General features: G+C 35.6%; 1 protein-coding gene across 1 annotated transcript in view; it reads left to right on the forward strand.

Moving 5' to 3' along the window:
- The window catches only part of HSD17B4 (hydroxysteroid 17-beta dehydrogenase 4), an 88,025-nt gene that overhangs the window by 39,416 nt on the left and 24,558 nt on the right, over nt 1–24,051 (forward strand). The window contains exons 10-17 of the mRNA XM_033110552.1: nt 1,272–1,296; nt 2,165–2,293; nt 4,592–4,698; nt 6,651–6,887; nt 7,691–7,742; nt 12,339–12,410; nt 14,529–14,632; nt 17,961–18,026. Coding sequence (XP_032966443.1) covers nt 1,272–1,296; nt 2,165–2,293; nt 4,592–4,698; nt 6,651–6,887; nt 7,691–7,742; nt 12,339–12,410; nt 14,529–14,632; nt 17,961–18,026 — 792 coding nt within the window. The remainder of the gene's footprint in view (nt 1–1,271; nt 1,297–2,164; nt 2,294–4,591; nt 4,699–6,650; nt 6,888–7,690; nt 7,743–12,338; nt 12,411–14,528; nt 14,633–17,960; nt 18,027–24,051) is intronic.

Genomic DNA, 24,051 nt, shown 5'->3' on the forward strand with positions numbered 1-24,051 from the left:
ACATTACCACTATTTAGAGATAACTACTATTAATATTTTTATGTATTCTCTTCTAGTATTTTACTAGCTGTACATTTACATGAATAGTCTTTTTGTAGATAGGCATTTTGTACACACACTCAAACATACATAATTAGGAGTGTGTGTCGTTTTACTATATTGTGAACATTTTTAGTGAGGAACATTATGTATGTGTGATTAATAAAATATAGTAAGAGATGTGTGTGTAATATCCTGACTCACACCTTATTTGCAAAGTTTTGATCAGTAGCTATAGTGGCAGATACAGATTCTTTGGCTGGCTGAGCTGTTGTTTCTAGCACCTGAGAGGAGCTTGCAGCTTGTTCCTTTACTCCTAAAATAGGATAAAAGATGGCATCTCTTGCCTATTATCAAAAGCACTGCTGATTTATCTACTCTAACAGCGTCAAGACTGATTAGTCTATTATAAAAGGTGTGGGCGTGTTACTATAAAGGCAAAGCGTGATTGAAAAGCCATATCCCACGAGCATATAGCCACTGAGATGTGTGCTGTCTACTGATTAATTTTTTCCTGTCATATGTATGTGGAATTCACATGATTAGTTCTGGCACACTGTAGTTGTGGTGTTTGAAGGCATGACAAACAGATTTTCTTTACATCAAACGTTTTCTTCTGAGGATATCTTTGAATGACCTCTAAGAAAAAAATTTATCTTTCTGTGTGGCAGTTAACATATTTGGTCATTCGCTTTATCTTTATATAGGATGTTTCATTGAATTAACTACAGGTAGTTCATTAAGTCAAATCCTGGTTTTATATTTCTTTGTTTTTAATTTTTTTATTCACTAGGTCTTTGTAGAGGGACATATATTTTGAGCCTATGATGTGCTAGACAATTTTACTATTTGTGTATTGTTTAACCTTCATGGTTACCTCATGAAGAGAGTATTATTATCCTTGTTTTACATAAGGGGAAACTTGGCTTTAGGGAAGTCAAATGATTTGACCAGTGTCACACAGCGAGTCAGTAAAAGAACTGGTATCAAAGCTTGGTTTCTGACCTCAGAGTAATGCTTTTCTCCTACATTGCACTGCTTTATACTTCTCTATAACACGAACAAAGCAGTCATGGGGGCCAGTGGCATTTTGTAGAGCTGTATTATTTTTATACATTGTCATCTAGCATTCTAATATTCTTAGTAAGATAGTTGCCTGTTGTCTTAATTTAAAAAATTTTATGAGTGATTTCACATTAGATAGTATAACTTTTTTCCTGTCTTTTTGGTAGGTTGGAGCAGGATGGATTGGAAAATGTAAGTCTCTTTTGGTTTTTGCTTTGCCATAATTTCCGTATCTTTAAACGTGCATATCCAATTAGAGCTGGGTAAAGATCTTGTGAAACACCTAACCATTGGATTGAGTGCATGCATATTCAAACTCAAACACTGTTACACCAACAGGTATTCTAAAACAGTCCTGCAGGCCTGAGGCATTTTCAAGAATCTGTTTCATTTTCTTTCTGTTGGCAGTCCTTATTCATGACCTGCCTAGTCTTACTGAGAACTGGCTGTTCCCTTAGCACAGTCTCCCTTTGTATTGATGTTTGTCCTCCTACGTCTCTGACATCCCATATGGTTGTTCTTACTCTTTATGATTTTTGCGATTCTTCACATTCTAGTTAACTTCCTGTGGAAAAGGAGGCAGAACAAAGACAGGAAAAGGGAGAATTATGTGGGACTGTCTGATACAGTAATTTGGTTATCTGGAATTTCTGACCTGTTAGCACCACTAGTCCTCAGTTTACTATCCAACAAAGCTCTATTATTCAGTTACCTTGAAGTATATTCCCCAAGTGATCTATGGTCATGAATTCAGTTTTTGGGGGGATGATAATATATAATTTAACCTTTTTGGATTCTGCATTTCATTCTGCTTTTAGTAGTGCCTAGCATAGTCAGAAGAGAAGTTTTTCCCTTCAGTTTCAAATATATATAAATATAAATGACATTATCCTAATGGGTTATTTTAGGAAATGTGCATTTTAAGGAATATAGTAAAACTCTTTAGAAATTAGAGTCCCTTTTCTGAAAGTTAAAAAAAAATTCAAGGGGCTCTTATGAATTTCACTTTCTGTCCTTTACTTAAATTGTCTCAGTATCTTAGTTTTGTTTCTATAACCAGTACGCTGGGAGCGGACCCTTGGAGCCATTGTAAGACAGAAGAATCAGCCAATGACTCCTGAGGCAGTGAAGGCCGACTGGATACAGATCTGTGACTTTGAAAATGCCAGCAAGCCTCGGAGCATTGAAGGTAAAGAGTCTCAAGACAGTTCTTTCCTGCTTGGGGAACCAGAAGCAATCTCTTCTCTTACGGAATGGCCTCACTGTGGTGACTTAGACACTTGAATCATCTAGACTACATTTTCTGCTCGTATATATTAGAACTCTTCCAATTGAAGATAGGTATGTTAGTCTCACAATCAGGTTTTCAGTTTTTTAGTACTCCTATTTTTTTGTTGGATGTGCAGTTGGGGGATGGTCTGAGGGGGTTATCCGTTTGTGCCGCATGCATCCATTCCCCATCTGAGGTTGGTTTCAAAGTCTTCCCTTATCTAACAATATGCTCCTTGTCTAACCTGATTTTTCTTTATTTCCCAAAAAGTTTATTTAAGCCTATTTTATTTAGACTTGGCTCTTCTCTGTCTAGTGAATAGATTTTGCTGTTTTAGTACTTTGTCTTTGCTGCTGTTCCTCTGTCTTTCTAAACTGCCCTTTCCTCCTTTCATTAGTGCTTCTGTAGAAAAACGCAAGGCTCAGATGTTGAACACACAACCTCCCCAGGTATCCTGGGCTACACAGATCTCTCTTAGCTGAACTTTTACCACTTGAGCATCGAATCGTAACTGCTTTCCAGCGCTTTTGTTTCCTAAGTATGTGGTTTCCTAACTGCATAGTAAGTTGGAGGCAGAAACTATTGTGTATGTGCTTGTTTGGTATTTGGTGCTAGCATAGTGCAGAGCTCATAGAAAGGATTTAGCAAATACTTGTTACCGTGAATTATTGAATCATCTATGATATACCACAGGAATAGATAACCAATGGAAGTCACATTAGCTTTTCTAGTATAACTCACATATGCATATAGTACATGAATGTTAAAGGACTTTTCTGGGACACATCATGAATTAGGGTTATTTTACGGAAAAGTCTTTTTTTCCTCTTAGTAATTTTATATTTGATGTTTGATAGAAGAATATGTCTGAAAAATGACTATGCTGTTTTTTTTCCCTCTCCTTAATGATGCTTTCCTGCCTGCTGGGGTATTCGCTGACATTTTATTATGCTTTTTCTCAATCAGATGATAACATAATTGTTATGTCGTTAATGGTAGCATTTTCTGTATTCTGCATTTTGATATTTGAGATCAATTTAGTCTATGAATAACAGTCACCTGTCATTGAAAATGAATGAAAGGAAAAAGGAAGAAATACATTAAAAACTTTCCTTTAATGTCAATGTTCCATCTTATTGCCTTAAAAGTATTAGACTAACATAAAGGAAAAGCTAATTAAATTAATTATGTAATTGTAAATGACACGATACCTCTAGTATTTGAAGTACAGTTGGGGAAAAAAACTAACATTTTTATAGACTTGACACTTTCAGAGCACGTATTCCAGTGTTCTCATTTTACAGATGAACTAAATCCCAGATAAACTAAAGTACTGGCCCAAGCTTCCTCAGTGTTTGAGGCACACGTTAACTCAGGTTGTCTGTCTCTGAGAGCGGTGCTTTCAGCTTGTACCAAGGTAACCTTCAGTCAAATAGCATTCCCTCTCGGCGGCAATCTGAACAGGGTGGTGAGAGGGGAATTGTAGGCAGGAGGTCTCTCCACGAGAGTCAGCAGGATGGGCAGGTATCCTGCTCATCTCACATTCCGTAGTTTGCGTATAGGTTTTGTCTGAGTTTAGAAGGAGGCCCATATCTCTGAGGTTTGTTAGAAAGGTCCCAGAACCTTTGGAATTGTATGGTATATATGGCTGCTTCGTGAGTCTCCTTTATTGACCTCATACACCCCAGAACAGCAGTTTCTGAAACCTGTCTGGAGTCACTGGTCATGATGGTTTTCTCTGGAAGAATTTTTAGTACTATCTCCAGAGCTAACTTGTAGAGAGACTGGTGGGGTGGGGTGCGTAATCTTGGCATTGTTCTATTATGGAGGACGGTTGGTGATGGTGGGGAGAGAAGGGAAATTAGCTGTGCCTCCACCAAACAGAAATTGCATGTCTGTGGACAAAGGTCCCACTTGACAGAGTTGTAAAATCTCTCAAAGACATTGCGAAGCGCAGAGCCTCTTTAGAATCTTAATGTGGGAAGAGAATGTTGGACAATGCCTTGTTTTTCATTGAAAACACCCAGTTGTCTTTGGTCTCTTTGAAAGTCTCACAATTTTCTCCTCTAATAGCCTGACATCATACATTCAGTTCATGAGTGCTGGTGCAGAGTCTGCAGCAGGCTTCCTGAATGTTATAGGAATAATTATCTAGCACACTGTAGCTTTTCTTAAGTCACTTCAGTAACAAAAGCATTTTTATTATTATTTTTTTAGAATCAATTGGTAAAGCAATGGAAAGTCTAAGTAAAATAGATTCAGATGGAAGAGTTTCAACAAATAATACCAGTCGTGCGGCATCATCAACAGCCACATCAGGATTTGTAAGTGGGGAAAAAGGCCTAAAGCTGTGCCTTCTCTGCAGAGCTCTTTTTCCTTTTTCCTTTTCTTTCCTTTCATGCAAAATGTTATTTTCCAAGCTATTAACTTAGTGTTAAATAGGAAAGATAAGTGATCACAAAACTTTTCATAAAATAGGTAGTAAATATTTATAGAATTTGAATGAACATAAGGCTAACATATTAAATGTAACTTTTACTTTCTCTTCAGTGTAATTAGATGTCTTTTTATTTTTGAGCATCATTGGTAATCTTGTTTAGTCACTGTTTTTCTAACTTTTTAGGAAAGGATAATTTATTTTAGTGTCTCTTCTGAGTTATCTGTTTTAAGGGAAAGCATTGATAGATTGTGTTTTAGAAATACTACTTTTTTTTTAAAATTAACATTTATTGGAGTGACAATTGTTAGTAAAGTTACATACCGTGTTTCCCCAAAAATAAGACATAGCCAAACCATCAGCTCTAGTGTGTTTTTTGGAGCAAAAATTAATATAAGACCCAGTATATATTATATTATTCTATAAGACCCAGTCTTATATTATATTAAAATAAAACCGGGTCTTATATTAATTTTTGCTCCAAAAAAAGCGTTAGAGCTGATGGTCTGGCTAGGTCTTATTTTCGGGGAAACACGGTAGATTTCTGGTGTACAATTCTGTACTGCATCATCTATATGTCACATTGTGTGTTCACCACCCAGAGTCAGTTCTCTTTCCATCACCGTATATTGGATCCCTTTTACCGTCATCTATCACCCCTCCTCCCCTCTTATCCTCTGGTAACCACTAAACTATTGTAGAACTATTTCAATTCAACATGGGTGCCAGTAAAAAGCTTCCCATTGTGTCAGAAATGCTAATAGAATTGTGGTTATAGCCCACGTGAAGTTTGCTGACTTACCATCTCCTATACTTATCCTTAAAAAAAAAAAAAAGCTTATGGTACATAAATAGTAAGAAATAAATCATTTGACATGTTTGATTTTGGTGTTCTGGGACATAGGACTGACATAGTGATAAAATTAATCTAATTTTAACTCTGAGAATATGACCCGTTTATAAGTCTGATTTTACTTTAGAATAGCGGTTGGCAAACTTCTTTGGTAAAGGGCCAGGTAGTAAATATTTCAGGCTTTCTGGATCCCATACTGTTTCTGCCACATAGTCTCCTTGATTTTCTTTTCTTTTTAACCACCCTTTAAAAATGTAAAAACCATTCTTAGCTCTCAACCATTGTTTTATGATGCCTGCTTTAGAATGAAAATGATTGAAAATTGGGCATCATTCTTTTATAACCTAATATATGCTTCACACATTAGCTAGGCATAACAACACTAAATAGCAAAATACAATATCCAATTAGGTAAAGGACATTCCTGGGAAGGAACGTCAGGTAAAATCTCATTTTAACTAAAACCATTATGAGGCAGTCTAATTTACAGGCATTAAGCAGTGTTTTGTTCATCTGTTTACAGTGAATTTTTATGCAATAGATTTTATAGGGCAATTCACTATCCCTATTTATACCAAATTCATTATTTTTTATATTTTTGAGTAGCTAATAGTTGCTGAATTAACAGGGCTTTCCAGCATCAGCGACAGGAAAGTTAAAGATGAGGCATATTATCTCGTAGTAAGAAGCAAGTAATAAAGAAGTACTTATCTGTAAATGAAGTCCTTTTCTACATATTATCTAATTGGTTTCTATTAAAAAAGAATCATGTAATGAAGCAATTGTAGTGCTCCATTAAATTCACTAAAATGACATTCTAGTCACATCTTTTTAAAAGCAAAACTAGGTATATAAGCAGTTAATAGTTTTGAAAAAGGTAAACTTTGACCCAAGATGAGTGAAATTTGACCAAAGATAAGTAAAATTTGACCAAAGATAAGATTTGACCAAAATATGAGTGAAAAAATTATTGTCTATAACTATAGGTTGGCGCCATTGGCCATAAACTTCCTCCATTTTCTTCGGCTTACACGGAACTGGAAGCTATTATGTATGCCCTCGGAGTTGGAGCATCAATCAAGGAACCAAAGGATTTAAAATTTATTTATGAAGGAAATTCTGACTTCTCCTGTTTGCCTACCTTTGGAGTTATTATAGCTCAGAAATCTATAATGGGTGGAGGATTAGCAGAGATTCCTGGGCTTTCAATCAACTTTGCAAAGGTATGCATAATAAGTAACCTTTATTTTGCGTTTTTTCTGTTTCTTTAAACGTGATTGATAAATGTCCCATCCTATGTGCGTTTGTACATTGATAAAACAGTTTATAGTGGTTCATTCTGGGTTCTGAGGAAGACTGGGAACTAAACTGTCCCATGGCAGTAAAATGTGGTCATTTGGATATGTGGGTCAGGTTTTATTTTCCGTCCTACTGTTTTCCTACATATATTGGTATATTCTTGCTTGGATATGTTGAGGTTAAGTGGCTATGAAGTTACCCTGTTCTTAATAGCTACTGTTTGTAGATAATTTACAAGATACTAAGGAAATGTTGACACTGATAGTGCTTTTACTTTGAATTTTAAGGTTTATATTTATGTTTTGGTTGTGTTTGGTATGTGTGACCTGAAATTACTAGCATTAGCCAGTTTGTTAATTTTTCTTCAATAGATATTTATCGGATACCCAGTATGTTCCAGGCACAGTGATAAGCACAGGAAATACAGCTTAGTTTAGGGTCTCCATTGGCAAATAACCCATAATTGTCAGTCAACAAGGATTTATGAATGTCAACAAAGCACACATATATCTTCTGCTCCAAAAGAGCTGAAAGTCTTCAGATTGGAAGACTGAATCATGTGATTATTTCTGAATCATGATTAGGGAGTAGAAGCCAAACTGAGACAGGTAATTTGAGGGAAGTCATGATGTGAGCCTGTGGACAGTGAAATGTCATTTAGCAATATCCAGAAGCAGAACCGGTAGAAAAAAAGTCTGCTAATGAAATTTGGCTTACTCTGACATAGGTTCTTCACGGGGAGCAGTACTTGGAGTTATATAAACCACTTCCCAGAGCAGGTGAGTTCTGGATACACTGATTCCATAATCATACCATAATTTTATTTTTTGACTAACCTTCCAAACTGTGACAATATGTTAAATTGGCATACAGTGACCTACATAAACTGTATCACACGTTAATTATGTGCTTCTCAGCCATTAAATTAGGTTGATATTAACTACTACCTGTTTTGGTTAGGTTAATTAAACCTTGTCCTATAATTGTGCTATTTAATAAATTAGTTCAAAATACTAACAGTTTATCTTTGTTGATGTATGTGTTATTAACAACTGAAAGGAGCATTTGTGTGTGTGTATGTGTGTGTGTGTTCTAAACTTAGTCATTGTGTATAATCAGTTATGATTCTATAAAAGTGGTTATTCATTCTTTTCTCAGGTACTTATGGTGGTGTTGATTTTCATAAAGCAAACAATATTAAAAGATACAGAATTTTTTATAATTGATCTTTTCTTATTTTCTTTTAAAGTAAATAAAACTAAGTCTGCCTTAATCAGCTTTACTTTTCTCAATAATCTTACTTGTTGTAAAGCTTCTCTTTTTATTATTTCACTATATTTGTTTTGTTTCATTACTTTGCTGTCAGAATATTGTCTAATTATATACTGACCATATAAGATGTTAAAATACAAAAAAAATCTTTATCACTTCACATTACATAATGCAGAGTTCAGCAAGTAGCTAGAATCCTACTTTTTTCCTCAGTCTTCTTATTTTACTAAAAAATGTATGAGATTCTTATTGCTTGAGGCTGACTAGCTTTATTTCAGTGTTAATGTTACAGCATAAGTTTTCACATAGCTCTTTTATCTGAGGCAGTACACAATGTGTGGGGACTGTGCATTCATCAGGTATTTGCTGAATACTTGCCATGTAGAAAGCACAGTGTTTGGTTTTAGACAATTTTCTAACCTGGCTGCTTATGAGTTGCCTGTTATTACATTATATTACCTGTTATTTTTAATAAAATAGGGATTCTGGACCCCGATCCTGGAGATTTTGTGTGCATGTGTGCGTCATGTGTTCATGGTATGATGGTGGTGCTGGTGGCGATGGTGGAGCTAGGAAGCTCCCTATATGTTTTGTATGCAGCTAGTCTAACATGGGTTCATTTGGGAACCAATGATATAAGGGAAGTAGAAATGCCTAAGACAGGTTTCTGCCTTTAGGGATTTTTAAATGTGAAGAGAGAGAGTAGACATATACTCAAAAATGATTATAACTGAAAAGTGATCTGAATAGGAAGGTGTGGAAAATACTTTTCTTAATTTCTTGTACCTCCTGAGCCTCAAGTTGTGTTTCTTACGAATTATTTTTCTACAGCATCTCCTGTGCATTTTCTTTAAGTAGTTTTGAAATTTACTCTCTAGTTAATACGAATATTCAAAATTCAAGATACTTAGGTTTGGAACCTCTTTAAACTGCAGACAACCGAGGTCTGACCAATATTTATAATCTCTCCATAAAACATACCAATTGATGAGACATAGGACCTCAAGCATTAGGAGACTGATATCAATATCTCTGTATCTCTTAGTAGCTCATTTGTTAGCTGCAGTGGTACTTCTATAGGCTGATTTATGCTCCTTGTGTTAAAAATATAAGCATTAGATGGAGTATAAGAAACCTAACAGCAGCACTTGATTTTCCATCATGAACCAGAACATGTTCTAGTCCAGAATATGCTGCTCTCTAGATTTTCTGGATTTAAAAGTTTGATCTTTATTATGTTTCTGCTGGATATCTTTCTTTATTAGACTCACTTCTTTCTCAAGATAATTTCTGTTACTAGGGCAAAACAATATTTCGTCCGGAAAGTGAGATTGATAATGCTACCAACTTTGAATCTCTGACAGGGAATATGTGACGATCAAATATTAGTATATGTAAACGTGCTTGTGAACTGTAAGCATTATGCAGATGTAATTATTATGCAAAATAGAACCTCACAGAGCTGTGGTTTTGATTGTTAGTGTAGATTTAACTTTTTTCTCCTTAAATACACACACACACACACACACACACGATATGTGTGTGTGTGTGTGTGTGTGTGTATATGTTGACTTTTTTTTTTACAAAGTATGAAATAACATGTTCTCATTATAGAAAATTTGGAAATTGCAGAAAAGTGTAGACAGAAAACAATTGTTATTGTTCAGCCATTGACTATTTAATAAATACCTATTTTATGCAGGCATTCTGCTAAGTGTTGGTAACATAACCATGAAAAGGCATTATCTTTTATAGAGCTTAGAGTCTGTCCAGCAATGAATGGAGACAATGGGCAATGATAAGTATTGTGCAATATGTTATAATGGGAGAAGTATAAGATTGGCACAGGAACATGTAGGACAGTCTCTAACCTAGAACTGAACTTGGGGGGTTGAGGAAGGCTTTTTCATAGAAATGAAGTTTAAACTGAGATCTGAATAGGAGTTAACCATGTTAAGAAGAGATTGAAAAATATTTTAGGCAAAAGAAATACTCCAAAGGTTTGGAAGTGAGAAGAAAGAGGATTGACTGTTTTAAGAAAGCTTGAACCTAAAATAGTTCAAGCTTTTTTAAAGACAGGCTGGGGAGGGAAGCAACATATGAGAGTAGAGAGGTAAAATGATCTTGCAAAGTCTTGACAATCAGATGAAGAAGTTTGGATTTTGTTTTAAAGGCAATAGCCACTGAAGGATTATCAGCAGGACAGAATTATATGCTCAAATGTGGATCTTAGAAAGCATCAACTCTGGCTCATGTTTGTAATGCTTGGATTATAAGAGAATGAGATAGAGACTTTTGTAAGAGACTTTTATAATAATCTAGGTAAGAGACCATGGTAATTGAATACGATATGGACGTAAGTATGGCTATTAGTGAAGGAATTATAGAGATTTGTAGAGAGTATGTCTGATGTTTGAACTTGGAGATGATCGTCTGGATCCCCATCTCTCACTAATTAGTCAGTTATTGGTTAATTGCTAAGTTCTAGGCATTCTAGGCCTGTGAATACGTGGAGTACAAAAACAAACCTATACTCTGCCCTCATGGAGCATATAACCTAGTTGATGGGAGGGCAGCCAATAATCAATAGCCACAAAACTAAATATACAATTGCAACTACATGTGATAAGCATTACAGATGAAACATACCTGATACCATTAGAACTTAAAAATGGAAGGATTTGGCATTATCAGGTTGATAATGGAAGTGTTCTCAGAGGAACTGATATCAGATTTGAAAGAAAGATTTCAGGTAGGTTCAATGTTCGGCAAAGACGGAAAGTAAAGAGCCTTCTTTCGGCCGGTGTAAAAGGCCCTGAGATTTGGAGAAGCATAGATGAGGAGGAGCAAAGAAAGGCCAGGGTGGCTGCAGAGCTTGGTAGTGGTGGGAGACAATAGTGTCACACAGATCATGTTAGGGAGTTTTATGTCACGAGCCTGGGGAAGTGGTGGGGAGAGGGAGTGGTGATGTTGGCAAGAGCAGTTAGTTACACTGTCAGATTTGACTTTGTGGAGAAAAATCGCCTCAGACATGTATGGAGCCTGTTTTAATGTAGATCAGAATGGACATGCAGGCACCTAGTTGAAGCCTGATGGGGTAGTTCAAATAAAATGACGGTAGCTTGGACTAGGGTGGAGAGATGGAAAGAAGTGGATGAATTAGTGAGCTATTTATTTAGGAGGTGAAAGTGACACGTGAATATCATCCTTGGCTTCTTTCACCATCTTCCACATCCAGACAGTTACCAAGTTCTTTGATTCTCTCAGTACATCTTAGAATCCCCCTGTTTCTCCATTTAGGCCACCATTATCTCTCACTTTCTAAGTGTTCTCTCTGCCTGCATTCTTGCTCCCCTCAGGTCTAGTCCTCTCACTGCAGCCAGAATGTTATTTCCAAAATGCAAATGTGTTTGTCACTTCCCTAGTAAAAACCCCAGATGACTACCCATAGACTTAAGGATGAAGTCAAAACTTTCAGTATGATCTAGCTTCTCCCATTCTCCACGTACTCAAGTCTTGTCACATACTTAGAGTCTATTTTATGAGTTGGGGTGATACTCAAGGTTCTGGGTTGGGCAGCTGGGTGGATCTAGATTCATTCATATAGGGGACAAAAGAGAAGAGCAGGTTTGAGAAAATGATGATGAGTTCACCCCCAGACAATGGTAATCTGTCAAGACATCACCAGTTAAATGATGGAAAGAAGACTCCATAAAAAAAACCGAGTGATTAGAGAGAAACGATGTCTCATTGAAGCCAGTAGAGTAGAGATTTGGGGAAGAATAGGGTCAAGAGTATTGGTTGTATCCTTAAGAAATGTTTGTTGAATGATTGAAAATTGTTGTTTTTAAAACCCGATTTATCAGAGTTATAGATGTTTTACATTTAGTGACTCAGGTGTTCTGATTGCCTCTAATGTTGAATTATTCAGCATTATGTTGAAAATTATTTCAAACTTTAATTTTTTGTTTTGCTGACCTTACAGTGAAAATTATGTTAAATTCTCTCATGCCTTAATATAATAATAACCTGGAGTCTTTAAAACAGTCTATTTATTTATTTATTTATTTATTTATTTATTTATTTATTTATTTTACTTTTAGGAAATTTAAAATGTGAAGCAGTTGTTGCCGATGTCCTAGATAAAGGATCCGGTTTAGTAATTCTTATGGATGGTAGGTAACTCATTTCCAGTTCTTATAATAATATTGTTAGCTTGATAGGCTTTGTATGTAACATAATATTTCATCATAGAAGTGATAAGTAAATTTGTATTTGTCTTCTAATTTGTGAGAAAGCAAGATAAGCATTCTAAACGTTTATAAGCTTTTAGAAAATAAGGGAGGAGAGGGAGGAATAGATTGGGGTCGGGGTGATGAGAGTGGGGCGTTTCAGGGGATATGAGATAACATAAGCAAAGCACAGACATCAGAATTGTGGCTGGTATAGAGAACATAGAAGAGAATTATGCTTGCTGCAGTATGTTTTTGGCAGGCAGGAATATGTAGATCGCTCTTGATAATTGGGCAATATTATAGATATTCTTTTCTATGTTAGCTCTTTGAAACTTGGAATATTTTACTTTTGAATCATTCTTGTAAATAATAGTTAGGTCCCTCAACTTGTACATTCAAGCCTATCGAACTCACAAAGTAATATAAACACCATAGCCATATTTAATTGTAGTAGAAAAAAAGATTTAGTAGTATAATAAATGTTGAAATACTAGTAATTAAAAATAAGCTAAAGATACTTTTGCTTAAAATTTATTTTAAAGTTTAAGAGCAAAAAAATAGATACCATGTTTCCCCAAAAATGAGACCTAGCCGGACCATCAGCTCTAATGCATCTTTTGGAGCAAAAATTAATATAAGACCCAGTCTTATATTATATTATGTTACATAAAACCCGGTCTTATATTAAAATAAAACCGGGTCTTATGTTAATTTTTGCTCCAAAAGACGCAGTAGAGCTGATGGTCCAGCACGTCTCATTTTCGGGGAAACATGGTATCTATTGTCAAAAATTTTAGAAATAAATAACAGTGGAAAGTTCAATATTGTCTGATATTTGGAATATAGACTTTATCATTTATGTTCTAAATACACAAAATGTTATGCTGTGATATGCTCTTTTGTAACTTGCTTTGTTTTTATTTAATAATATATTGAGAATGTTTTTGATGCCTTTAAATATTCTTCTACTCCACTGTTTTTGTTATCTCACAGTATTTCATCATGTGTCTATTTCCCTTTTCTTCCTCTCTTTCTCTTCTTTTTCAGATTTTTGCATTTTCTTGTTATTCCAGATGTTGGCCAGTATTTGGCTGCAATCCTCCCAGTTCTCTTTTAGTCTTCTCACCTTTCTACCAAATGTAACATACCATAAAAGTTCTGCAGTAATCTTAGTTTTAATTTTTATTGTTCTCTCTTGACTGACTCTATTTATTTAATTATAGCTTGGTAGTATGCAATAATGTATTAGAATTTGTAGACAAAGTATAGTGAAATTAGATATCCAATTTCTTGTGTAATAAAGATAAAAAATCTTATTTTAAATACAAATTGCCATGATTTTCCTTAGTTTTTGTTTTAATTAGCTTTTTTTCCTTAGTATGCAGTTCAAAATCATATTCCTAGTTTTCTAGAGCTGCAGATACAAATAATACTCAAACTCTAAGAAATTAGTCAATAGAAAGAGGGGCAGCTGTCTTACAGTCATTCATTACTTACCTATTTACTAACTTGCTCACTTATTTCATTTTTTCATTGATTCATTAATGAATTTAATAAATATTTATTAGGTGCATTTTCTGTCCCAGGTGGTATTCTGATTGCTTGGAATGCGATGGTGAGCAGAACAGCCATGATTCTGCCCTCCTGAAGCTTATACCTTCATTCTCACTTATTTCCTCTTTTACATTCCAGGCTCTTTTTGAGTGCTTTGGCAGAATGTTTGAGAGTTTGAGTGTGAGGTTACCTGCACTTTCTAGTGGGATTGTTTGAAATGCATGAGCTGGAGAGAATTGAAATATGAAAGGCAGTTGGGGAGGTTTAAGAAGAGAGAAAATGCTATTTCATAGACAAGAAAGGATTTGTGAAGATCCTCTTCTCTGCCTTTCAGGGGCTGGTAATGTGAATTAAAATGATTGCTTTGTAACCCAAAATTGGGCATCTTTAAATTACAAAACTTTTTAGTAATTGGATTTTGTTTTTGAAATTTTTAAAGGAATTGTTGATCATGTATCTTTTGATAACTTAACAATTGTTTTTTTCCTTTCATTTACTTTTCAGTCTATTCTTATTCTGGGAAGGAACTTGTATGTTATAATCAGTTCTCTCTCTTCCTCGTTGGCTCTGGAGGCATTGGTGGAAAACGGACGTCAGACAAAGTCAAGGTAGGCTCTGGCTTTCTAAGCAAAATATATGTGTAGTTAAGGATTCTTATCTATATTTTGGACTTACCAGTTTATCATATGTGTAATTTCATAGAATAGAGCCTCAGTAATCCACATTTCTTTGAATCAGATATGTTCCTGGATTTGAAATGCTGTTTATGTTTGTATATTTATATATAGAAAAGTCTGGCTGAGGTAAATATAATATATCTGAGATAATTATGGGAATATTTTTACTTTCTTTTTTTTTCTTCTTTACCCCCCTACCCCAACTCTGGTTCAAGCCGTTGTTTCTCAGTCTAGTTGTGTAGGACACAGCTCCCTGGCCCATGCTGGTATTATGAGCCTTGTGCTGCCCCCGGCTGAGGCAGTCAGTCGCCGGTCGTCGAACCGGCCACTCACCCTGGCCACTAGCCACTCCTGACAGCACACCGTAGCCCATTGTGGCACAACAGCCTGCGGCAGCTCACGCTGACCCCTGGCTGCTCATGGCAGCCCAGCCCCAGGGAGAGCTGTTCGTTGTTCACAATCTTAGCTGTAGAGGGTGCAGCTCACTGACCCATGTGGGAATTGAATCCACGATCTCGTAGTAAGGAGCACGGTGCTCCAAACACCCGAGCCACCGGGCCAGCCCTTTACTTTCTTATAGAAACTTTGCAGTACCCAAAAGTCTTTAGAAAAACCTAACACATACAAGTGATTCTTGGGGAAGTTACAATTTTCATTTATTAAATGACTTAAGCATTTCTCTTGTGTAAGACAATTCTAGTTACTCTTTAGTTCTCAAATTCTATTGAAAACATTTTTCCTAAACAATATTTTATAACTTGGATTTCACACAATTTAACTTGGCCTTTATCTTTAATGTGAAACAGTGATAATTGGTAAAAATTATTTTAAAAAAATTAAAGACTTGGGGAATTGTTTTAAGGTAATTAGCAAAAGAAGAAACATCTATTCCAGGAGATCTGTATCTTGGTAAGAACAGTGAGAATTTGTGGCATTTGAGCCACAACTCTCTCTGTCCTTTCTCTTCCCCTGGTTCAGAATGACAGAAGCTTCTCTCCAGGCATGTGCAGCCAAGAATACAGGATCCTTTGCCCTCAGCTCCCAGAATAGGGCCACACTATCTTCCCAGGAGTTGCATGTCACCAGTGTTTCTTACTCCTCCATCAGCTTGTGTTGCAGGAGCTCTATTCTAGGTAAAAGTGGCTAAGAGTTATGGGGCTCTCTTCATCTACCCCGCCCCCACTTGTAGGATGGGAACTGTTCCACCCATGACAGGCTGGGAATACTGGGGACTTGATCACTCTTGTCCCAGATTGCTCATAGGGTGGAGGTTCCATGCTGAGAGACAAGCTGAGAACACCAGAAGTTACTACCTCTTCCCAGCTCCCTTTTTGTAAAGTGAGGATGTCTCTTGGAGAAAAGTAGGCCACTATCTTTGCCCCCATCTCTGCGGCAGTGGTGCAGAGTTTAGGCCCAGGGGGCAAGGCAACCTGTAATAATAGAGAGCCCTGAAGCTCTTCCCAAGGAAACTGACTCATTTTGGAATAGAGTGTTTGGAAGTTCAAAAGTAAGGGTGCTCTCAGAAACAAGGTTACTTTAATATAAACAATCAACAGGAGTCCGGTAACTTCATGAGAACAGTAAGTTAAACTAGCCCAACTCGAGGTTTGTTTACTAGAGAAAACCATAGAAAGAGACAGCTAAGAAGAGCCCTCATAGACTCATAACACGCCTCAAAGACTGCCCTCAAAGACTATCCCTGTAAAGAAGACTGACTTTAATTGGATCAGGCCGTGGAGCAATTTATGCCCAGAGGTATTGTTGAAAATAGTGACGCAGTCATCTGGTATTTAGCAGAGCCTAACAGCTGGGTGTGATACCAAAACAGACAGACAGTTTAACACATTAAGAAGAGACAGTCACAAAGAGCCCTGCTGAAACCACTGTCATCCCAAGGTGTACATGCCCAAGACTGCACCCTCTGAATAGCAACACCAGAGGGTGCACACTGTGGGAGAAACAGACTTACCTAAAATAGTTGAGCCAAGTCCGTAAACAAATAAATAAGTTAATAACCAGCCTTGAAGGGGAAGGATGGTTAGTATCCAGAGTTGCTGCAATACATTCTGTAAAATGTCTGGTTATCAACAGTAAATAACAAGACATAAAAGAAACAGGAGAGTGGGACCCATAAATAGGAAAAACTATCAAACAAACAAACAAAACAAAACAGGCACCATTAACTGCCTTTGAGAGGACTTAATAGATAGTTCAGAGCAGCTATTATTTAAATATATTCAAAGAACTAAAGGAAACCATGCTTAAAGATATAAAGTATGATGATAGTGACTCATCGAGAAAATTAATAGAAGTTATAAAAAAGAACTGAATAGAAGTTCGGGACAGGAAAGTAGAAAAACTGAAATGAAGAATTTACTAGAGGGCTCAACAGTTGAACTGGCAAAAGAAACAATCAGAAAGCATGAAGACCAATCTATTTCATCTTCCGTGTTTCTCCAAAAATAAGACCTAGCCGGGCCTTTAGCTCTAATGTGTCTTTTGGAGCAAAAATTAATATAAGACCCGGTCTTATTTTACTATAATATAAGACCTGGTCTTAACATAATATAATATAATACCGGGTCTTACATTAATTTTTGCTCCAAAAGACGCATTAGAGGTGATGGTCGAGCTAGATCTTATTTTCTGGGCAAACAGGGTACCTATGAATATCTGAAAACAAAAAGAAAAAAAGTGAAGGAAAAAGAAAACAAGAATGAAGAGCCTCAGAGAAATGTGGGATACCATCAAGTAATGGGAAGACCAGAATGAGAGGCAAGACAAAAATAATTGAAGGAATGATGGCTTTGATGAAAAACAATCTACACATCCAAGAAGTTCGACCAACTCCAAATAGGCCATAAATACAATGCAAAGGGATCCATACTCTTAGTAACGTGTATTTAAAGACTAAATCAATTTAGGTGTGAGTTGTTTGTCTGATTTTTATAGTTCTCATCTTTTGCATTGGGAAAAGAGTCTGTACCTTTTACTCCTTCATGGCCTAGAGAATGGATCTGGTTATGTAATTCCTTTCATTAAGCAGGGTCATTTCAGGAAAATAAAATGGAGATGAAGCTAGCAGTTACAAAATTTTAAATGTCTTATGTCCTGAACATAAAATGTTAAAAAAAAAATCTCTTTATCCAACTTGAAGGTTTTACCATATTAAAACACGATTGCTTATCAAATGCCAGTTGGCGTAAAGAGAATAACAGTACTTTGTTAGTATTTAACATACAGTGTTTTTTTATTTCAGGAAGCTGTAGCCGTACCTAATAGACGTCCTGATGCTGTACTTACAGAGACCACCTCACTTAATCAGGTAAGATTGTAATTTTGAAAAGTGATAAAGCCATGACTGCTGACAGTTTTTAATTTGTAACTCTGACACCCTGTAATTTTGTGAGTCCAAGAGTAGTGGCTGTGTCCTTCAATATAATTTTTTAAAATGACATTTCTATGGTTGGAATTCATTTTTTCTAAATTTTTATTTACCAGTTTATTTCTCCACTAGGTATCAAAACAAAATATAGAATGTCTTTTCATTAGTTCAGAAAGCATCATGCTTTGCTGGCAATGGAGAGTTTGCCTTAGGGTGACTGCCTAGCTTAGTAGTGAAGAATTTCATGAAAGCTTTAGAGAGGAGTATAAAAAAAACTTAAAAGGCAACTTTTAGTCATCCTTTTCTCTATTGGGAAAGAAAGCTGAGCTATATGCTTGGAATCAGATTATAGTATGCTAACTTTAGCAGCAGACAAGCAAAATAAAGCATCTTCGAAGGGGTAGGTGATTTAATCTCCTTTGTTTGGCATAAATAATTTGCTTTCAGATGGAGGATATAAAATGTTCTAGCAGGTAACAGATTCTGTGAGCATGCAAAGGTTAATCTAAGAAACAAAAAGTAGCCATAAGATGAGAAACACAACTTTGTTTTTGAGAGACCTAAGGATTCTTCTCTAAGGTGGCCAGAAGACTAACCATGTATATAGAGAACAGAGTACGTAAAGCTCTGAAGTTGCGCTGTGAGTGAGCATGTAATGACAGCAAATTATTTATAAAGTTCACTTATTTTTTATGCTAATTTTGATATGCTTGATATGAGAACTTCTGCAGGATTTAGGTTTGAAGCAAATAGAAATACAGTTTCATGAGCCAGAAAGAATTAAGGTTGGTACATGTTGTTTTTTTTCCTGCACTATATAATCGGATAATGGAAGGAACAATACTTTTTTTCCTCAGATTAGTTTTTGCCTTTAAATGGTTTTCCAATCCCTGTTTTTTTATCAGTTTCTTAAGAATGCACCATGTTCATATTTAATTAAAGCTTCATAGTGAAATTAATTTTTTTAGGGCACTAAAACCCAGAAAAGCTTCAGGGTTTCATGGTGCAGAAAAAGCAACAGTACTCTTTTATTATTCTTGGGTTACTGAAATAATAAAATGTATTTGCTGCAGATAAGAAAAACTGAATAGTTTCCAAGGCTTGAATTTCTACACACAGTTGTAGAGAAGTTTTTTCTTTTACTTTTTCAGATGAATAGAACTTTTTGTTAGCTAGCAGACTTGACTTTTGCTGTGTGACAATGGACAGTTTTTTTCCTTCAATTAAAGTTTATTGGGGTGACAACTGTTATTAAAGTTACATAGGTTTCAGGTGTACAATTCTGTAATACATCGTCTGTATATCACATTGTGTGTTCATCACCCAGAGGCAGTTCTTCCATCATCATATATTTGATCCCTTTTACCCTCACCTACCACCCCCTTTCCCTGTTACCCTCTAGTAACCACTAAACTATTGTCTGTGTCTATGAGTTTTTGTTCCTTCATTTGTTCGTCTTATTATTTTGTTTTAGGTTTTATATACCACATATCAGTGAAATTATATGGTTCTCGACTTTGTCTTGGCTTTTCTCGCTTAGCATAATAATCTCAAGTTCATCCATGTTGTCTCAAATGACACTATTTCATCTTTTCTTATGGCAGCATAGTATTCTATTGTGTATATGTATATATATACCTAAAAAGCTTCTGCACAGCAAAAGAAACCATCGACAAAGTAAAGAGGCAACTAACTGAATGGGAGAAGATTTTTGCAAACAACGCCTCTGATAAGCGGCTAATATCCAAAATATATAAGGAACTCATACAACTCAACAACAAAAAAAACAAACAATCCAATTAAAAAATGGACAGAGGACCTGAATAGACATTTCTCCGAAGAGAACAAAGGACAGTTTTTAAGTTAACAAATGTTGTTTGTATAAATAATGGACACCCATCATTTGAGAGGTTTCTGACCATTTTGTATCATTATCATATGGTCATTTGAAGATATGATGAAAGCTACATACTATTTCTTCAAAAAACATTATGCATAAAACAGCATAAATTTCAGGGGATTTGTGGGTTGTTTTAAACAGTCCGTGCTGTAGGAGCTATAAGTCAAGTAGAAGAAATGTGATCTATTGTCAGGGAGCTGAAAGGACCCTTGAATACTCAAGATGTAGATGTCTTCTGAGTAACTACAGCAAGGAATTTTCTCCACATGACCTCTTTCTTCATATGGTGTCTCATCTTCCAGGGACTTTCTGGATGGCCATCAAGGGGACCTCTATTGAGATTTCTAGAGCTCTTTTACAAAAAAGAGCTTCCTCCTCTTCAGTGCTACACACTCCAGCTGCACCGTCTCCCAGAACTGTGATCGTTATCTCTCTAACTCATTGGAACTGCCTTGCTGTGTTTGGTTTCCCTTCTTGGACTGCAGTCTGGAAAATGCCGTCAGACATTGTCCAATGTCTAAGAACAGTGTCTCCTTTACCCCTTTAAAATTTTTTCTAGTTGTTTACAGTGGAAGAGTAAGTCCATTCCAGTAACTCCATCATGGCCTGAAGTGGAAGTCCTATACATTTTTATATACCCTTAGTGTTTATTTTTCTGATTTATTACTATCTGTTTTTTCAGTTTTATTGCTGTCCTTTGCTTTCTACTATACAACAGTTAAAGAGCTTATTTTCTTGTCTTTCTCTACCTTATTCCCATTTTCTGGGATGCATTAATTTTTCAGAACATTTAACATTTACATAGCATCCTTCCACTCTCGTAGGCCCCATCTTTTAGATTTGCAATTGAATATATCAGTCCTTTTGCCAAAGTTTCCCCCATCGCCTCCTGGTTGGATAAAGCTCTTTTTGTGGTAGATTTCCCCAAGAAGGGCTCATGTGTATAGTATTCCTTTGGTTACTACTGTGTTTCCCCAAAAATAAGACCTAGCTGGACAATCAGCTCTAATGTGTCTTTTTGAGCAAAAATTAATATAAGACCGGGTCTTATATTACTATAATATAATATAATATACTGGGTATAATATAAATATAATATAATGTATAATATAATATAATGTAATATTGGGTTCTATATAATATATATAATATAATGTAATGTAATATAATATAATATGATATAATACCGGGTCTTATATTAATTTTTGCTCCAAAAGACGCATTAGAGCTGATTGTCTGGCTAGGTCTTATTTTCAGGGAAGCCTGGTATGTATTTAAAACTGCTTTTCTTTATCTTAGGTACTTGAAGGATAGCTTTTCTGGATATAAAATCTTGAGTTTCTTAAAAATGGTGTTCCACTGTTGCCTTGCTTATATGTTGCTTTTCAGAAGTCTGATCCCAGTCTAAGGATCTTCCTCTAAGTTACTAGATCTTTATCCTTAAGGCCCTTAGGATTTTTTCCCTTTATCTTTCAAGTCTAGTAATTTTACTAGGATATGTCTCAGTGTTGCTCATTCCAGGTCAATTTTCCCATATAGCTGATGGGTCTTATGTATATTCAGATCTTTTATTTTCATAAAGTTTTCTAGGATTATGATTTTAAGTATTAGTTCTCATTTATTGTTTCTTTTTTTTTTTCTTCAAGGACTTCAATTATATGTACATTGGGTCTTTTTCTGTCTTTCTTTCAATTACTTTCTCTCTGTCCTTCTTTAGTTCTTTCTCGATTTCATTTCCATTCTCTTGTTTCTTTTCCTCCCTTTCTTCTATGCTTCTTATTAAATTTTTACTTGGATATGTTCTCCTTTGGGTACTTTATTATTTACTTTTCACTGTTGATATGAAGACATTTTGATTTTTTTCTTCTATTTCTTTTCTGAGCGTAATCCTCTTTTACCTCATTTCTTAATGTTTGTTGTCCATTTATATTCTTTGTTTTTGAATTTCAGATTCAAGGTGTTTGTTTCAAATCTCCATATGCTTTAGTGTTTTATTATAGTTTTCTTCTGTTTGGTAACTGTTTGGTTTGGGGAAATTTCATTTATTATAATGTCAATCTTATAGTAGTTTTGTACAGATGAAGATTACTTACCTATATGCATTTTTGTGGGTACATTTGGTCATTTGGGATGGTTTACAAGATTCCCTCTTCAAGGAATTCAAGATCATCCTCTTCTGTCAGTGTAGCAAAGTGCATTTTCTTTAATGCTTCTGGAGTGGTGCATTGTGAGGAGGTGTTTTATTAAAAATGTTTTTTTTTAATGTTGTTTTTATTTTTCTTTATCTTACAGGATCATAAATTTCCCTTCTAGCTTCTTTTTTCCTTTACTATCCAGTCTTCAAAAGGGACATCTTTGTTTTATTCTCTTCTCCCCCAAAAGTGTTGACTTCCTGGGACTGCCATTTGGTGGCCTGTGCACTTTTAATTCTTTTTTTCCATAGTCAGTGTTCTAATCTTCCAGGATTCTTCTCACCATTTTTGTCCTTACGGTGGACTTTTTCGGTTTAGAAATGATTTTTCCTTCTTTTCTTCTTCCTTCTTCCATGCACTGCTTCTGTGCCTCCCCCTCCACTCAACTTCCTCTCCGCCCCAGTAGTTTTGATAGTGTGCTCAGAAGATAGTGGTGCTGGAAATTGGTATTTATTTTTCTATTTATAGGAATTTGAAGTTTATGGTGTTCTCTGTCTTCTAGTTACACTGCAGCCTTGGGATCTGTGTAGTTTTACTTGTTCTTTATGTTGATTTACATGCTTTTTTGGAATATGTGAGAATTCGGGAAGCACTAATTTCTGAACCTTTTTATTTACCATTTAGTTTAACTTAATGGTACAATTAAAAAAAATAAAATTTAGAACTAATTTATCCATAAATAAAATCCTCCCACTCACATTTAATATGCAACTAAGATAATAAACTTAGTTTTCTTACTTATGTGTGTGTGTGTGAATTTTAGTGAGTTTTATATGTAGGCAGAAATGAAATGAAACAAGAAACTTAAGCTTTCCTTCTAAAATATGAAAGTCCTTCAAAATATTCATAAAATTGACAGTGTTCCTTATTATTTGGAGAATGGTTATTTTACATTATGATTGAATTTAGTGAAGCATCCAATCAGCTGACTTTAGTCATTTCTCATGATCTTTTTTGTCTTTGCTAACTCTGCCATCTGTAGGAAGCAATACTATCATTGAAATACAATGAAAATTTTCATATTCCTTTAATATGATTTCTTTAGAAGAGATTTCATTTATAGGAATGACATCTGTGGAATAAGAATATTGGTACTAATCTTTTTTTTTTTTATAAGCATCAAAGTCCTCTCATGAAGACTGCTGTTTAGTTTTGTTTTTAATTTTATTGGAGCATATTGGGGAACAGTGTGTTTCTCCAGGGCCCATCAGCTCCAAGTCGTTGTCCTTCAATCTCGTGGAGGGCACAGTTCAGCTCCAACTCCAGTTGCCGTTTTCAGTCTTTAGTTGGAGTAGGCACAGCCCACCATCCCATCCGGGAATTGAACTGGCAACCTTGTTGTTGAGATCTTGCACTCTAACCAACTAAGCCTTCCAGCCGCCCCTCCGGCAGCTCAGCAGCAGCTCCTGAGCTCGTTGTTTTTACTCTAGTTGTGGAGGGCACAACTCACTGGCCCATGTGGGAATCGAACCAGCGCTCTAACCAACTGAGCTATATGGCCGCCCCACTGGTACTAATCTTAAAAACTTTGTTATCTTATACTGTTGCTAAAATCTTGTAACATAATAATAATAGTAGTTCACATTTATTGAGGTATTAATATTTATTAAGGATAATGCTTTGTAAGAGGTTTATTGACCTCTCAGTTTTTTAAATGAGAAAATTGAGCCTTAGGGTGATAAGGAAATTTGCCCATTAATTGCAGAGCTGGATTTGAACCCAGGTCTATCTCATGCCAAAACCCATGATCTATCATGTGTTTGACAATGTCCCCTTCAGACCCTGAAATGTATCTTTTATTTGTATGCAACACGATGATATATATTTGCCTAGTGTTTTGTTTGTAATGTCCTTTTTAAAAATTATCATTAAA

The sequence above is a fragment of the Rhinolophus ferrumequinum genome, chromosome 7 (genome assembly GCF_004115265.2).
Source record: "Rhinolophus ferrumequinum isolate MPI-CBG mRhiFer1 chromosome 7, mRhiFer1_v1.p, whole genome shotgun sequence".
In the NCBI taxonomy this organism is placed as follows: Eukaryota; Metazoa; Chordata; class Mammalia; order Chiroptera; family Rhinolophidae; genus Rhinolophus; species Rhinolophus ferrumequinum.